General features: G+C 56.2%; 1 protein-coding gene across 1 annotated transcript; it reads right to left on the bottom strand.

Moving 5' to 3' along the window:
• Positions 1-331: 331 nt before the first annotated feature.
• On the bottom strand, positions 332-16,905 carry RAC2 (Rac family small GTPase 2). Its single transcript, XM_061125287.1, has 7 exons — positions 16,731-16,905; positions 14,609-14,680; positions 6,328-6,445; positions 5,582-5,644; positions 5,097-5,256; positions 1,714-1,846; positions 332-1,107 (listed from the first exon to the last, which is right to left on the bottom strand). The coding sequence occupies exons 1-6, from the start codon at positions 16,763-16,765 to the stop codon at positions 1,716-1,718; spliced, it is 579 nt and encodes a 192-aa protein (XP_060981270.1). The 5' UTR covers positions 16,766-16,905; the 3' UTR covers positions 332-1,107; positions 1,714-1,715.
• Positions 16,906-17,296: the final 391 nt, after the last annotated feature.

Below are 17,296 nucleotides of genomic sequence, written 5' to 3'. Positions count from 1 at the left end.
GAACCAAATCCCCCCACCTTCACCCTACTCTCCACGCTCTAGCTTTTCAAGTAGTCTAGGTTTGGCCAATCAGAGCACAGGATTCTCCTGACAAACGTGATTGGTTGAGAGGGGGCCCAAGATCTAAGCTGGACCAATCAGAGTAAACCTTTATTAGAACTTTGCCCGGGGCAAGACACTTGCTCTCTTTTTGCTGAACTTGAAATTGGAAGGGTGAAGCCCTGAGAGTCACTGTGCCTAAGAATGAACCAGACAACAGAAGGTATAGGAAAGTGAGCCCTGATGACTTCATTTGAGCCCCCTTGATCAAGCTGCAACTGAAGTCATGATATTTCCAATCTTGAATGAATAAATTTATTTTCTGCTTAAGCAGGGTTTCTATTTGCAATGGCAAAAGTCCTGACTGGCAGGGTCTGAAAGTTTTAAGACTCTCACAGATAAATGCAGCTCAGGGTCCTGTGAGTGGAGCAGAAAGACTTGAGAGATGGCAGGAGTCAGCAGGGCCCTGGTTTTTGATTGACTGGGCAGGTACTCACGGAGATTTAGAAAATCTGAATGTAATATGTTGTCCCCAAAGGAGGACTAAGACCAGAGAGGAACAAACTTTCTGAGACATTTAATTTAGCTCAGTAGGAGAACTCTTAGATAAGCAAGACCATCAATACTGCAGTATATACTACTGCCCCAGGAAGGAATGAGAGACCCATCTCTGAAGGTATATAAGTGGTGGCCAGCAACCATCTGGCCTGAAGTTCCTAGAGGGGATTCAGGCGTTGAGGGGTGAGGGGAGGCGTAAACAGGTAGATGACGCCATGTGTTGCATCTGACCACAGAAATGCAGGGGTGGCTTATTGGGTGCTGGGGCCCCCCTCTGGCCCTCGAGAAGGCTGGAGCATGAGGGGATGGGGGCACAGCACCTACAAATTTACACTCTTTGGGCCCCCAGGGGGACCTTCAGCACAGAGAGGACAGTCAACCAAGCTCTGCAGCATCTTGCTAAGAAACGCCACAGGAAGGGAACAGCATGGCCAGCCAGGGGGGCCACTGGGCGTTGGGTGGCGGGCCTTGGAGAGGCAGAATCATCTGGCTGGGAAGGCTGGGTGCGTCCTGGAAGGAAGACAAACAAGGGGTGAGAATTTGGGGCCAAGCAGAATCCACAGTCCGCTCCCAGCTCTCCTGGCTCCAGGCTCCCTCCAGCTCCCAGCTTGTGCTCAAGGTTGGCCAAGTCCTCTCTATCCTTGTGGGTGCCTCCCACCCCCACCCATCCCTCTTCTGCCCTAATAGCCTCAGAGCTGAGTCTGCCCTGCCTCTATCCCATATGTGAGTGTCGGGTCCCCCTGGCTCAACTGGGCTCTCTTGAGGGACAAGAGCTGAAGGGTCTCCTCACCCTGGTCCTCTCCGCCCACCTGCAGGCATGGCAGATTGGGAGCTCAGTGACACCACGCTTGGCTCCTGTGACCTGGCATTTTTTTCTGATACTCTGAACCTTCTTTCTGGGAACTGGGCTCACAGAGCAGGCCCAGCTCAGGCAAATGGGCAAACTGAGGCCCCTTCAATGGTCCCTCTTCTGTCCTGGCCTAAATGCCACTCCTGGTGAAACCTAGGGCTACCAAGCAGTGGCTGAACGCCTCCCTCCCAGCCACGGCCTGCTGTGTGTGGGGAGTGGGGGAAGGGGCAGGGAGTGTCACGAAGCCGTGGGGGCGGGACTCTTACCCCTAGAGGATGCTGCAGGGGCGCTTCTGTGGCCGTGTGGGCTGCGGGCACAGGACGGCCCGGATCGCCTCATCAAAGACAGTTTTCAGGCCTCGCTGGGTGAGGGCCGAGCACTCCAAGTATTTCACTGAGTCTGGGTCAGGGCAGCAAGAGAACAGAGGCCTAAGTCAGGGCTGCGCAAAACCCCCTCCCAAGTCATACAACCACACCAGGCTGTGGGGGCCCCCCGGGCTGTGTCCCTCACACATTTACCCCTCTGTGCGTCAGTTTCCTCATATCTGAAAGGAGGAGCTTTATTCAGGGGGAAAGGTTAAGACCCATGACAGCAGGTTTTTGTCTTTCTCGAACACATAAGCCCGTAATTTACGGAAGGTGGCAGGAATTTTGATACCTTCTTGGGGAGAAAAGAGCTCAAGCTACAGTGATCAAATCTCTCAGCACTTCACTTTCTTTCAGAAGATTGCCACATACCTGCCTCCACCTTCCCATGGGAGGCCTGAAGAACCCATGGCCTGCTCACCAGGACCTTCCAAATATCATCTAACTGGTCCTTCGGATCACCCCATTTCACAGATGAGAAAGCTGAGGCTCAGAAAAGTCACTAGTCCAAAGTCACACACTAGACATTTCTCACCCCCCAGGGGCTGCTGAGAACTCTCAGAAAGAAGAATGAGAAATGGGGAGCCTTGTTCACCTGTGAGGGGACTGTCCTTCTCCCATGTGACCACTCAGGGCTGGAGCCCAGGGCACAGTGAGGAAGGCAGGCTGAGCCCCACTTCCAGGGCAGTGTTCCATGACCTTCTGGAAGGAACCTGTGTGAGTTTCTGTGTCCACAACAACCCAAGCTGTCTCCCTGAAGTGAGCAATTGAGAAGTTCTCCCTGAGAGAAGCCTGGGGGCCGATTTTAGGAACCAGAGGAGGAGAGGGGCGGGAGCGGGGAACTTTGCCTCCTCCCTAGAGCCCACTCTGTGAGGAAGGAAGCATGCTGACACTGATCGGCACCTGCTCCCCGCCAGGCGCTGAGCTGAGTGCTTCCGACAACCCCGTGAAGAAATTCTGTGAGTCCCCACTTCCTGGGTGAGGAAACGGGCCCAGAGAGGGGACGCCCCAGGTCCAGAGACACACAGCTTGGAGAGGGGAGCCAGGATCTCAGGAGGGGCAACCCAGGACGAGGGAAAGAAAGGATGGGGCAGGAACAAGGAAAGTGAAGCTCAGAGAGGATGTCATTTGTCTAAAGTCACACTCTGGACTCTCCCATCACCCTTGCATATGGGAGCACTGTCCCAGCAGGGAGCATGGGCAGTGGTCCCAGGGCAAGGCTGGCAGGCACGGAACACCATGACTTAGGTCTGGGAGTCTCACATAACCCTCTGAGCCCAGAAGAGTCTCCCTGGGCATTTGGCCATTGTCTCCTTGCAAGGGACTGTGAGGGACTATGGCCAATGTCCACTTCTTCCTTTCACACCCACCAACTGTGTCCTCCCTGGCACCTGCCAGCCTCCTACTTCTTGGCTAGGAGTATCTAGAGAAAGAGTCCTGACTGGGGGGCCTGGCCTCGTTCTGCACCCCAGTCTCCCACCTGTGGGGGCAGTAGACCATGTTGATCATGACTGAGGGAGCCATGCAGCCCGGGTTCCAGTCTTAGCTCTGCCACATCCCAGCTGGGTGACCTTGAGCTCTTGACTTCTACCTGAGCCTCAGTTTCATCCTCTGTAAAGTGGGGTGAGGAGAGTCCCTCCTTCACAGTTGCTATGATGATGAAGCAGGAGCTTCATCAGGCCCAGCACCCAGGAAGTGCACAGTCCATGTCAGCCGGAATCAGCAGCTGCAGCACAAGTCGGCACACTGGGCTGGTGGACATAGGCCACCACTGTCTCATCAGCCCTGAAGGCCCCCCAGGCCTCCGCCTTGGTCTGGGCCGGTCCGAGGCAAGTTCAAAGTCATTAGTCACTGCCCCTGCCCCACTTTCATCTGGGATCAGCTCCAAGAAAAACTGGCTAGAGGCCAAGGCAGGACCCCCAATTCATCTCTTTCTGGCAGAGAAAGGACCTTTAGGGAGTGTGCAGGCTGACTTATGCAGATAGAAAAAGGTCCAGAGAAGGGGAGACCCTGGCCTGAGGTCACACAGACAGTGCCAGAGCTAGTACCAGAATCCAGGTTTCCAGGCCCCATCTTATCCCAAAGCCTCTGCTTTAAAATGGAAAAGGTCTCAGGCTCAGAGGCACTGTCTTGGGTGGAAGGAGTCCGGGGGCAGGCTGATCAGAAAGAAGAGAAGGCAGGGTCAATCCCCAGTATCCGTGAGGAAGGATCAGAGAGCCTGGGAGTCAGAGCCCCCAGGATGGGACATAGGACCCAGTGTTTAAGCGGCAGCAGAGGCCCCCTGGGAAAGATGGCCATGTCACTGGGCAAGTCATGAGAAAGGGGAGGGGGAGGCTGCGGTTTCTCTTCCTGTGGAGAGATGTGAGTCCCCAGAGCCCTCCCAGTTCCGGCGGAAGGAAGAGGGTTAGGGTTGAGGGAGGGAGGGGCTGGAGGAGGCCCCACTAGTTCAGGGGCCAAACCCTGGGTCTGTGGGACCCTGTGGTGACACAGAGAGTCCCGGGCAACTGGATTGCAATTCATAGTGGCCAAACCCTGCTGGTGGTCCCAGGCTCTTGGGCAAGTGCCCTGTCTCCAGGCGGCAGGCAAGTCAGGGCCTGGACACAAGGGAAGAGGCCGGACACACCAGTCATAGCTGGTGCAGGCAGCCCTGGGCCGCCACGAGGAGGCCCCCACACCAGTGCCATGTGGTCCTGTCTTCAAATCCTGCTTCTGCCACCTACCAGTTGTGTGACCCTGAGAAGTCACTTCACTTCTCTGGCCCAGTGACCAGGAAGCAAAGAGGAGCTGGGCTGAGAAGCCAGGAGGGTGGGGAATGGGGCGTGAGAAGGAGGCAGAAGGGAAGGCGTCACCCTTCAAACCCAAGCTGAAACAACTCCTCCAGGAAGCCTTCCCAGAAAACCCAAGCTTGAGTTGACTGATCGTCCTCTGAGAAACCACAGCACCCCCAGCTCCAACCCTGCTTCCGTCTGTCATGTCAGTATCTGCTTATGGATTCTACAAATACTAATAATGGTTAACATAGAGTGCTTCCCATGCACAGTGCTTCTCTAGGCGCTTCATGGGTGTGAATTCACTGAATTTGCCTAACCACTCAGAACCACTTCTATTGCCATATTTCACTGATAAGGAAACACAGGTACAGAGAGGCTAAGTGACTCGTCCTGGGTCACACAGCTAGTATGCGGCACAGCCAGGGCTGGAATGCACAGTCTGGCCCTGGAGGCTATGTTCGCGGTCACCATGAGGCTGTGTTTGAGTTCCCCTCTCTGAGCCCAAACCCCTACCAATTTCCTTGGCCAGTGCCAGGCCCTGCGGGTAGGTGATGGGCGCCAGCTTCTTCTCCTTCAGCTTCTCGATGGTGTCCTTGTCGTCCCTCAGGTCCAACTTGGTGCCCACCAGGATGATGGGTGTGCTTGGACAGTGATGCCGCACCTCGGGGAACCACTTGGCCAGCAGGTGGGAGCAGGAGGCCATGCAAGGAGTCGGGGGAGACGAGGGGCCCCAGGTTGGGAGAAGATAAGAAGGGGGCATAAGGGTGTGCGGAAAGGAGAGAGGACAAGGTCAGAGAGTAAACTAACTATCCCAAATGTCTCTGAGACCCGAGTTCCCCCCCATCCCCGCCCACCAGCCGTGGTTGGCACTGGGAACCCTCTCTGCCCACATCCTCTGCTGCCCAGGGGCAGGCCAAAGTCTCCGGTCCCTCCCTTTCATGCTCCCCTCTTCAGGGTCGCCTACCCTATCCCCTGAGGTCCCGCTCCGTCCCACTCACCTTGGCCCGGACGTTCTCATAGGAGGCTGGGCTGACAAGGGAGAAGCAGATGAGGAAGACATCCTGGGGAATTAAGCAAGGGTTACTGGTGAGGGGAGGCCTGGAGGCATCCAACCTGGGCCCTCCACACCTGGGCAGTCACTGAGGGCTGGAGCAGCCCAGGGGATGCTGGGCTTTTAGGATCTGGCAAAGCAGGGTTTCCTTTCTCTATATCAGGCTGCTGCTTGTTTATCTGACACTTCCTAAAGGCCAGGGTCTGTTCTAAGAGGGCAATCCTCACATCACACTGTAGCGATGCTGCTGCTACCCCATTCTACAGACAGGGAAGGTGAGGTTAACAAGGATTAAAGGGTGTGCCACCTGGGATTCCAGAATCCATGCCCTCACTACCCCTCTGTCGGTTTGCTGGTCCCAGACCTTTCTCTGCCACCCTGGAGGGAGAGCCGAGAAGCCACAGAGCCACCTGCTGGCATGCCCCCATCTCCCCTCCCCCGGGGGCTGGTCATCCTGAGCTTCCTTTGGATCCCTGTCCGGGGTCTGCCTGCCGCACCCACTGGGCACCAGGTGGAGCCAGAGCCCACGGGAAGTCGGGGAAGGCACAGTGATGACAGAGATGGATGGAGGGCGGGGACTCCTTGAGCTGGGCCTTAAGGGGAGGGTCAGGGTTCACCAGGCTGAGCTGGCATTCCAGGCGGAGGAAACAGGGATGTGAAGGCCAGGACCATGAGGAGGGGCAGGCGGTGTACCGTCTGCGGGTAGGAGAGTGGCCGAAGGCGGTCGTAGTCTTCCTGTCCGGCCGTGTCCCACAGCCCCAGGTTCACGGGCTTGCTGTCCACCATCACATTGGCTGAATAGTTGTCAAACCTGTGGCAACAAGCAAGACAGAGGGTCAGTCTCCAGCCCCAGAGTCTGGGGACTTGCAGCCCCTGGTTCCATGACAGAGGCCAAGACCCAGACAGGGACTACAATGGGACCCACGTCACACTGCACTCTGCAGTTGGGGTTAATTTTTAATTTTTTAATGCCAACCTATTATATTAAAAAAATGCATTTAAGCAGGAGAGCATAAAGAAGAAAACATTGTCTCTACTCTTTTTCTGCCCTGTCTATCCTTCCTGGGTCAGGAAGATCCCCTGGAGAAGGGATAGACTGTCCACTCCAGTATTCTTAGGCTTCCCTCATGGTTCAGCTGGTAAAGAATCTGCCTGCAATGCAGGAGAACTGGGTTCCATCCCTGGATTGGGAAGATCCCCTGGAGGAGGGCAGGGCCACCCACTCTGGTATTCTTGCCTGGAGAATCCCATGGACAGAGGAGCCTGGCGGGCTACAGTCCATGGGGTCCCAAAGAGGTGGACACGACTGAGCGACTAAGCCCAGCACACAGCACGAATCCTTTGAAGAGATGATTTTTCAAGACTGTATAACGTTCTCTTGAAGGCACAATCAGAATAAACTTTACCCACCTCTGAGGCTAAACGCTGCAGCTGGTCAACCAATTTTTTTTTAAGTTATTTTTTTATGTGGACCATGTTTAAAGTCTTTATTGAATCTGTTAACAGTATTACTTCTGTCTTATACTGTGGGTTTTTTGGCCTAGAGCCTTGTGGGATCTTAGTTCCCCAACCAGTGATCAAACCCACACCCCCTGCATTGGAAGGCAAAGTCTTTATCACTGGACCCCCAGGGGAGTCCTGTGGGTACCCATTATTTGTTGAATGAATGCTCATTACCATCTTAGTTTGGGTCGCCCCAGAAGCAAACCCTGAGATGAAAATATACTTGGGAAGTGATCCCAGGAGCCAAGGGAGGGGGCGGAAGCTATTGAGGTGTTACTGGCGGGCTAAGTGGAACTGGGACTCCATCTTGCTGGGGCCTCTGAGCTCAGGGCATCCCCCTGAGAAGGCAGAGAGCTGGGGTATTTATCTGCCTTCTCCATCTCGCACTGGCAGAGGGATATCCTGGGGTATTAATTCACTGGCCTTCCAGCCCACCCCAAACGCTGCCAGTCACCGGAGATTTCAGGAAATGCCATTGGCACACACTGGAAAGGCACATGCTGAAGGATGCGTACACACTAAAGTCTCGCTGCCGACACCAGAGAGGCCTCTGAGACAGTCACATGAGCTTCCAGATTTTTTTTAAGGTTCAGCTCAATAGTATTTCTCGCTACACACATTCCTGAGAGGCAGCAGCTGGCCTAATGCTGTGCAAAAAGAAACTGGGATCAGAGAGGTAGAGTGACTGACCCTAGGTCACACAGCCAGTGAGCAAGTGACCCAACCAGGTGTGAAGCCAGTTCTGATTCCACGTCCAGTGTTCACTACCGGGTGCCACAGCTGCTTCCGCAGCTTCCCTGCGGGCAAGGGACCACCACCTTCTCTCTCTGCATTGAGGTCACCCACACAGGTCCTGCTTCCTGTCCCCTGACCTGGCCCACTGAGACCCCTGGCTCCTCCAGCTTCTCCCCCTACTCCTCCCTTCACACATCAGCCAAGCCGTTTCCATTTCTGGCAAGGCTCAGGCTTCCTGCCTCCTTGAGTCTGTTCACGCTGTGCCCCCTGCCTGGAATGCCCTCCCATCCTCTCCTTGTCGAAGGTGCATCCTCCCTCCCAGACCACACGGTCTGCCGCACTCTCGAGCCTGTGCTCCTGTCTGCACGTGCCTCTCTTGGGAATGTTCTTCTGTGCCCTCATCACCCTGTCTCCCATTCATGCTTCAAAACCCTGCCCAGGCAGTTCCTCCTCTGTGGGGAAACATCCCAGCCACCTTCTTCCCTGTCCCTCACCTGGAAAGAGTTTGTCATCCCCTCCCTCCAGCAACTGCTTTGCCTAGACTATGAGCTGGCATTAATGTGTCTCTCCTGCCATGTAGCTGTGGGCTCCGTGGGGGCAGGGCCCATGTCTCTTTATCTCTGAAGTCTCAGGACTGGCGCCTAGTGACTGTAGGTAGAACAGAGTGAAACTGAACCAAAGCACTTGGGACGCCACCTCCTCCACGAAGCCCTCCCAAAACATTGCTCCGTGACAGGCTGCAGAAGCCCTAGTGCTTCAGAGCAACTCAGAGGCATCCGTCTTGTGATGGACACCCTCCACCAAAAAAGTGGGCCACCTGATGCATTTAATACCCTGCGCTTGTCCAGCCTTCAGTTCCTCAGATGGCCCTGCTCCCTCCTGCCTGAGAAGTTCCTGCAAATGCCCTTCCCCTGGCTTCCTGCTCTTCTTTCCTGGTGCCAGGCTGACTCTTACTCATCCTCTTTTCAGCCCCATCTCAAGGTCACCTCCTTCAGGAAGCCTTCCCTGAGCCCCAGCCAGGTCAGGGCCCCCACCCCCCCACCCCACTCAGTAGTCTGTGGTGAACTCAGCACCCAAAGGCATCAGGCTTGGCTTGCTCCTCACTGCACTGAGGCCAGCATCGCATTTGGCACATAGTGGCTCAGTGATAAAGAATCCTGCCAATGCAGGAGACCCAGTTTCAGTCCCTGGTTTGGGAAGATCTCCTGGAGAAGGAAATGGCAAAGAATTCCAGTATTCTTGCCTGGGAAATCCCATGGACAGGGGAGCCTGGCAGGCTACAGTCCATGGGGTCGCAAAGGAGTCAGACACGACTGAGCAGCTAAATAACAACAGTAATAGTTGCCCTCTGTCTACTCTGGGTACCACCCATACTGCCGTGGGATTTCAGGCCAAAGGCACATTCAGGGAGACACTGCAGGGCACGATGGGAAGAGAAGTCCCCGTGTTTTCTTTGGCTTCGGCCAGAAACACTCCTTTGGTATGAGCTTAGGATACAGGGACATTATCTCCTCTAATCTCTAGTCTGAAATTCTGACACCAAAAAGTCCCCCAAGATTCCTTGAGCCAAAGATATCTATCTTCTCTGAACCAGCTCTAGGATCTCAAAGGCCATGGTGATGGGGAAAGAGCTGATTGGTAGGACCTGTCACAAGACTAAGCACTTGCTCTGGGGCCAGGCAGAGGGCTAGGGACCTTCATATCTTAGGTTTTGAAGTCCCATGTGACCCAAGACAAAAGAACCTCAAATTATTCCCTTTAGACAGTTGAGGAAATCAAGGCCCCAAGAAGTCAAATAACTTTTCCAAAGCCAGCCAGCTCAGGAGCACAGGAGCTGGGATTTGATCTGGTCTCCTTCTGAGCACTCATTTGTAAGTGAGATAAAGTAGACTAATGCTCCATGGGAGGGTGGATTTGCCTGGGGACAGCCCCCCAGAGTGGGGAGAGAGCAGAAAGTTCCTTGTGAAGCCTTGTCCTGGCTATGTGACCCCAGGTGAGTAACCCAGCTTCTCTGAGCCTCACTTTCTTCACTATGGAAAAAAAAAGCCCCATCTCTTAGGGCCACTAAGAGGATCCAGGCACAGAGGACCTTCAAGCCATCCCATGGGGAGATGCTGAGAAGCGGAGCAACCTCATCCCGAAACACCCCCCTCACTGGCCCCTCCCCAGAGCCTGAGGGATTCCTGCAGAGACAGTGATCCACAACTCCTGAGTCCCCCACTCCAGAGACCCACAGGCAACCAGGACCAACGGAACCTACACCACCACACCACCACTGTGGCCAACCCTCACTTTTATCTTTCAGATGAGGAAACTGAGGCTCACAAATAGGAAGGGACTTGCCCAAGATTTCACAGTCAGTTGGTGGCAGAGCCAGGACTAGATCCTGTTACCCAGTTCAGAAAAGCCTGTGGTGTAAGCATCACTGCGAGTTCACGGCTGGAGGCTCAGGGAAGTTTGAGCTCAGGTGCAGGGGCTCCCTAGTGACTCAGATGGTGAAGAATCTGCCTGCAGTCTGGGAGATGTGGGTTCCATCCCTGGGTTGGCAAGATCCCCTGGAGAAGGGAAAGGCTACCCACTCCAGTATTCTTGGGCTTCCCTGGTGGCTCAGACGGTAAAGAATCTGCCTGCAGTGCAGGAGACATGGGTTCGATCCCTGGGTCAGGAAGATCCCCTGGAGGAGGATGGCATGGCAACCCACTCCAGTATTTTTGCCTGGAGAATTCCATGGACAGAGGAGCTTGACAGGCTATAGTCCACGGAGTCGCAAAGAGCACAAAGAGTCGGACACAACTGAGCGACTAAGCACAGCGCAGCATGTGGGGCGGACCCGGGCCTGTGCAGAGGGCAGGGAATCCATGCTTGCTGAGCACCCGGGTCCTTTATACTTAGATCTTTCAGTGGACCCAGGAAGTGGATTCTACATTGTGTCTGGGATTCAGAGCCCAGGAGTAACCTGCCCACGGTCACACAGCTGGTGTACCTTTACCCAGAATCTGTGTGGCCTCTTTCTGCACCTCTAGGCTGCACACCCAGCTCTGCCGCCCTCCACCATGGAGAGGGGCATGGGACAGATGAAATGGCTCTCAGCCCTGGGCATCACTTGACCACCACCCAAGCCTCCAGGGGGAGGAAGGTGGACTCACAGAACACAAAGACCACGGGGCACGCATGGCTGCCGATTTGGGGACCAGGGAGCACTGATATGTCAGGCCAGGCATGGACCACTGTGAGGATTCGAGGCCCGGTCCTTGACACAACAGGGAGCCACCGAAGGCCTTCACCAGGTGGGGGTGACGTGCTCAGCTTTGCATTTGGAAAAGGTTCTCTTGGTCACTGGGTGGGAACATCTTGGAGAAGGGTCAGAGGGGAGGCTGGAAGACAGAACCGCCAGTGAGAGAGGCGGGTGGTTGGGGGAGACACGGAAACATGGGTGTCCCAGATGGCATGGGAGGGCACAGAAGCTGTGTAGGAGCAGTGAGGAGGCTTGAGCCAGCTGGACACAGGGAGGGATTAACACACCTGGTGACAGCAGTGTGGGGCAAAGGGGAGTTGCGAGGCCAGGTGGGAAAACCTGGCAGGACCCCTGGTATCTCCACTAGGGAGGCTGCGCGCCATCCTGTCTATGGGAATCCAGGCTGGACTGCCAGTGTACAAAGGAAAGTGAAAACCAAATACTGACCCATCTGACCCAAATTAACTCTCTGTGTTCTTCCAAGAGAGAAGCCCCGCAGAGCTGAGCTCCCTGGTGGTGGCTGAATTCCAGCACCTTCTCAGGGCAGACCAGAGCACGCCCTCTCTGCCTGCCAGGGTGATCCAGTCACTACAGAGAGCCAGTGAGGTGCTCAACTCTGTTCTAGCAGCCGGTCTAGGGAACTAGATGGCCCAGGGCCCTGTCTTCACCAGTGCTGACATCCCGGCAGGAGAAGTCAGATCAGGATGGGCTACGGAGACCATCAAGCAGGGTGTGGAGGGATGGAGGGGGCCTGGGTGGAGGGAGGGATTGTTTAGACAGGGGTCAGGGATGGGCTACTTGAGCAGGGAACTTCAGATGGGAAGCGGCGGGTGCAGAGGCCTGGGGGAGGCTGGCATGTCTGGTCCCCAAGGATCAAAACGGAGTGGGTAGGAAATGGGTTTTGAGAGGAGAATTTCAGCAAGGTATTCCTCTATCTAAATTTTGCATTTGAAAGCTCACCTGGGCTTCCCTTTGAGAATGGTCATAAGGAGAGGGTAAGGGGGAGATCCCCAGCTCATGGATGCCCCAGAGCAGGGTCTTTCTACCTTGTTTTTGTATTTCCCACACCCAGCACCTGAGTATCCACAGAGCAGGCTTCAGTCTCCCTGTCTGTGAGACATGGCTTTGACTTCGAGCTCTTACCCCCAACCCCAGGCAGCAAGCTGAACTCGCTCTCTCTCTTATCTGATCTGGTTCTGGTGGTACAGGCCTTTGGCCCCAGCAAACCCTGCCACCCTGAGCCCCAGAGCCCTCCTGACCTTTATCTCTCTGCCGGAGATCTCAGACTGCCTGTTTTTCCCAACTCTACTCTCCCCAACTGTCCCCACCCTCCAGTGTCAAGGGCTCAGGGGGGCTTATTTTCCCCTCTCTGTCACAGGAGTGCAGGCTTTGAAGCAGGAGCCCCTCTAGGGGTTTGTCCAGAGCCAAATGACTCCATATGGAAGACAAAGAGGGTGGGGTGCAGGTCTGGCTACATACCATGCAGGGACCAACACAAAATGAAAACGTAGGGCCCCTTGTTCAAACATTAAGAATTTGGGGATGGGGGCCTCCGAGCATTAAACGAAGTGCAGGAGCCTCCTGTGTGGGATGCTGTGAGCCTGCCTGGATGGCCCACCTGGGAGCGGGCCCTGATCTCTGACCCAGCTCCTGACTCCTGGGAAGGTAAACCCTGTCTGATCCATCCTGTCTGTCCTATAAAGCTGTCCAGGACCACCGAATCTGCTCGGGGCCACCAGGGGTTGCTGAGAGCACCTGGCCCTTCCTTGGCCTCTGCTGGTCCCCCCACCTTGCATCAGAGAACTCACCTCCCATCTCCCTGCACAGGGAAAGTGCCTGGGCAAGGAACTTGGCACCTCCCAGCCCCGCCCCATTTCTTAAAGAGAAACTGAGGCTCAGAAAGGGGAAGTGTTCGGTCTAAGGTCTTTGAGCAAGTGGGCCCTTCAGCCCAGCTGTGACAGGCAGAGGCAGGAGAGTAGGTGGTGCCAGTGACCGTCCTGGTGACGATAACCTTCTGCAGGAGCTGGTTGGCCTAAGGTTACACCTGCCTCCCTGCCAGGGCCAGAGCCCACCACCCCTCAGCACCAGGAGGCGCTGACAAATGTTTGGTGTTGGATGTGAGTGGGCAGATACAGGCTGATGCGAAGAGGGGCACTGGTGCCCTTATGGGGAGGTGGGAACAGAGCCAGGCTAGAAATTGCTTTCCCAGTTTTCCTACCCAGGTTTCTCTGCCTTCTCCTAGCTGCCATCCTCCTGCCTGGGTGGGGGTCCCTGAGGCAACTGGAGCCTGGCCCCTTGTGCCAGGGAGAAATAGAGAGATATAGCCCACCTGGTGACCCTGGGGGACCGGTCCCTTAGCTTCTGTGAGCCTCAGCTCCCCCCACGGACACTGAGGGACTAAAATAATCCCAACTCCTCCCATGAGCATCAAATGAGGTCACACGTGTGACATTTCCAGGGACCGGCACCCAGTAGGCCTTTGAGAGATGGTAGCTGTGATCCATTCTCCTAGGGCCTCTCTGTAAAGTTCAATTCAGGTCAACTCAAGATATATACATCGTTTCTAAGACAATGTGTAGATTATACTGCACGTAAGACCCTAAGACCCTTAAAGAACTGGACATGGCCCCCCACCCTCTGTAAACTCTTGGTCATGGAAAAGATCAGATAAAGTCTGTCTAGGGAGTGAGAGACCCCTTCAGGCTATGTCAGAAAGGCTTTCTGGAGGAGATGCTGGAGCTGGCCTGGAGGTCTTAGACGCACGGGCATAGGAAGGAAAAGCACTTGAGGCAGAAGGAGCAGCTGGAGCAAAAATCCTGAGGTAGAAACATCCAGGGTGTGGTCGGTGACCAGGCGGCCAGAAACAGAACAAGAAGCGAAGTACTGGGTGGTGAAGCCAGAAGGGAAGGTTGGAGAAGGCCACGCAGAGCCCTGGGTATTGTGCTGCAGAGCTGGGGGGCTGTCGTGGGAGGGGTGGGGCCGCCGAGCAACAAGGAGAGAGGGGCTGGTGCTTCCGTTCACCCCACATACTCCTCCATACCTGCACATCAGGACAGCCATCCCCCTGCTCCACATCCAACACGGGGGTGGGTCCTGATTGGCCTGCGGTGGCACCGTCCTCTCCCCCTGCACACGCGTGTGCCCTGACGTCTCCAGTCTCCTAGTGTCAAGGCCCTCCTCCCGCACCTACTCCGCTCCTCTGTCCCAGTCCCCTTCCACCCAACTCTGCTCAGGCCAGCTCTCCACATCTCCCTGCTTGAAGGCCCCTGTTCCCTGGCTTGCCTCCTGCACCTCCCTCCCCTCTGCGAGCCCGGGGCGCTCATCCTGGCGCAGCTGGCTACCTCCCCCTCTGGATCAGCAGGCAGCTCTGCCTGCCTGAGACTGCCTGGAGCCTGACCCCCAAGTGCCTGGCACACAGGAAGTGCCTGAAAGGGAGATGAGCCTGGTGATCGATGCGTGTCTCCCCAGCCTCTGAGCGTCCCACCCACACGCAGAACTCACACGGTGGGGATGTACTCTCCAGGGAAGGCGTTGGTGGTGTAGCTGATGAGGAGGCAGGTCTTGCCCACGGCTCTGAAAGACAGGAAGTTCAAGAGGACAGCAGTCAGGGGCCCTGCCCGAGACCCGGGGAGGTTTTCTGAGGACCCGCGCGGTCCCCTAGACCAACCCTCAGGGTAGACCCAAGCCCCACCTCCACGGCCTCAGTGTCCCCATCTGAGAATCTCTGTATCAGCACCTGAGATGTCTTTTAAAGGACAGACTTCGGGGTCCTACCCAAGATTCTGAATCATGAGTGTGGCATGGATCTGGGGATTTGTAACAGGCTTTCCCAGGTGACTCTGATGTGAAACAGAGGCTTAAGAGCAGGGGGTCCCCGGGAGGCTCCAGAAGCTTGACCAGGGCTCTGCCATTACTGCCCTGGGATCCAGATCCTTCATCACCCACCCAGCAGGGGTGCGCTCTCAGGCAAGCCACACAAACCTCCCCGTAGCCTCCCCGTAGCCTCCCCGTTTAGAAAACAGGGATGAGATGAGTCCATCGTCACAGGAAGGACAGAGAGGTAAATTAGGTGAAGCCGGTAAAAGGCTGAAGCACAGTCCTGGCACAGCATAGCAGTCGCCAGATGTGGGGGACTCAGATCCCATGAGCTCTTAAGCAAATGACTTAACTTCTTTGAGCTACAGTTTTCCCACCTGTAAGACAGGCCTAATATGAGGGTTGCTGGGAGGATAAAACAGAGGAGCATGACGAAGCCCAGGGCCTGCACACGGCAAGCACTAAGTTAGTAGTGAGGGCCATGACTGGTGCTGTCTGGGCCCTGAGTCTGCTGGGCTGGGAGGGGGTGGGGGCCACAGGTAGCCCCCAGGCCTTTCCCTGCCCCCCTTGGTTTCGTCACTTCCGGCTCTGACGGGGGCCGCCCACCCTCTTCTCTCCCCATTCCCTCCCACCCCCGCCTGCCAGCAAGGTACCTCTGAGAGACTGGAACATTGCCCTCGGCTTCCGCCCTCCCCTCCTCAGATCAGATCCAAAGCAGAAGTGAGCAGGGCTGGACAGGCGGGCAGATAACGGGCAGGAGCCGTGTATCACAATCAGCTAAGGGCTGCCTGATAAACCAGCCCCCACCCCCACTCTCCCCACCCCACCCCCGTGATACACCAGCACCCGCCCCCACCCTCCCCTGAACAGGAAAGTCGAGTCTCTTAAGGCCTCAGGCTGCCCCTCTGTAGGATGGGAGGCCTGGAGCAGAAGCCTGCCAGCTAGAACATGCTGGAATACGTTGGGGTTGGTCCTACAGAAAACCTCAGGCAGTGCCTGTGTGTTGGACCCTGAGGCAGTGTTGCTGGCAGGCCCAAGAGATGGGGTATCAAACCTGTCATTTTACAGATGAGGAAACTGAGGCCTGTAAGGGCACATGACAAGCAGGAGTCACAGAGATCCCACCGCTGAGAAGGGCCTTCAGTCCCAGCCTGGGCGACCCCCACAGCCACCCCACCCCGCCCTCCTCCTTTCCTCCTCTCCCACGGCCCTCCCCCTCTGCTCCTCACCTGCATCCCCCACACCACCTCCCCAGCCATGCAGGCTGAGACTTAGAAGGCGAACTTTACGGAGCACACTTACGTGCAGGACAACCACTCAAAATAGCTCCAGCGACCCGACATCAACCCTGAGGGTGTGGGCCTCTTCCCAGATGGCCAAGCTTTGGTTCAGAGAGGCATTGTGACTTACGCAAGGCCACACAGCAGAGCAAGTCAGGGACTAGAGCCCAGGCCAGCCTGGGGACCCACCCCCCACCGGCAGCCACAGATTTGGAGACTGGAGGCTCATAGGAGACCAGCCCCAGCTCTCAGGGTGCAGGCGAGAGGCCCCAGGTACCCCTAAGTGCAGGCTTTTACTCTCTACCCAGGCAGTTTCCGGGGTGAGTGGGGCAGAGAGAGTGAAGCTGTGTGCAGCCCACTCCTGGGGTTCCCTCCGGGCCCTGGGAGAAAACTGGAGCGGTTCCTCTGGCTGCCTCCTAGGGACCCTCTCCGTCTGCAGGCAGGGGGCTTCCCCAGGGACTCCAGGGTGGAAGGGCCCCAGGGCTACCCCCAGAGGGAGCTGTGAGCAAGTCCAGCCAGATACCTACCCATCTCCCACCACCACACACTTGATGGCCTGCATGGTGTCCGAGGCCTAGGGGCTGGTTGTGGTGACAGCTCAGAGCCCGAGCCTTTCTGCAGGCGCCCGGCGTGTGGAGAGGTGGGGAGGCGTCCTGAGCGGGGAGCAGCAGCAGCGGGACAGGAGGCAGGAGGAAGCGGAAGGGGAACTTACCCAAGCTGCTGCCCCCACTGCCGTTTGCAGAAGGCGGAGCATGCGGTCTGGCAGAACGGCTCGAGGGCGGGGTGGCCCTCAGGTGCTGGGCTGGGCCCTGGCGGGTATGCTGTCCTGAGGCACCAGCAGGAGATCCGGGGACCTTCGGGGCTGGAGACATACTTCCACAGGCAGGGCCAGAGCTGTTCTCTAAGAACCTGAGGCTTCCAAGAGTGGAGTTCACCTCAGTTCTAAGCAGTAAGCATTTAATGAGCATCTACTGTGTGCCAGGAACAGGAGCTAGTACTGGTGAGTCCAGGGTGTGAGCAGGAAGATACAGCTTCATCACAGGTGTCCATCAAACAAAGCAGGAAGTAATGGGGGCACAGAGGATTGGGAGGG

Source organism: Dama dama, chromosome 22 (genome assembly GCF_033118175.1).
Source record: "Dama dama isolate Ldn47 chromosome 22, ASM3311817v1, whole genome shotgun sequence".
NCBI classification, from domain to species: Eukaryota; Metazoa; Chordata; class Mammalia; order Artiodactyla; family Cervidae; genus Dama; species Dama dama.
The sequence above is the reverse complement of the archived record's forward strand: the minus strand, read 5'-3'. Positions and strand labels throughout refer to the sequence as shown.

Coding starts and splice junctions, on each gene's coding strand:
- RAC2 (XM_061125287.1), bottom strand. CDS start 16,765: ATGCAGGCCATCAAGTGTGTGGTGGTGGGAGATGG. Junction 14,681..16,730: donor TGTGTGGTGGTGGGAGATGG/GTAGGTATCTGG, acceptor CCTGTCTTTCAG/AGCCGTGGGCAAGACCTGCC. Junction 5,645..6,327: donor CACTCTCCTACCCGCAGACG/GTACACCGCCTG, acceptor TTAATTCCCCAG/GATGTCTTCCTCATCTGCTT.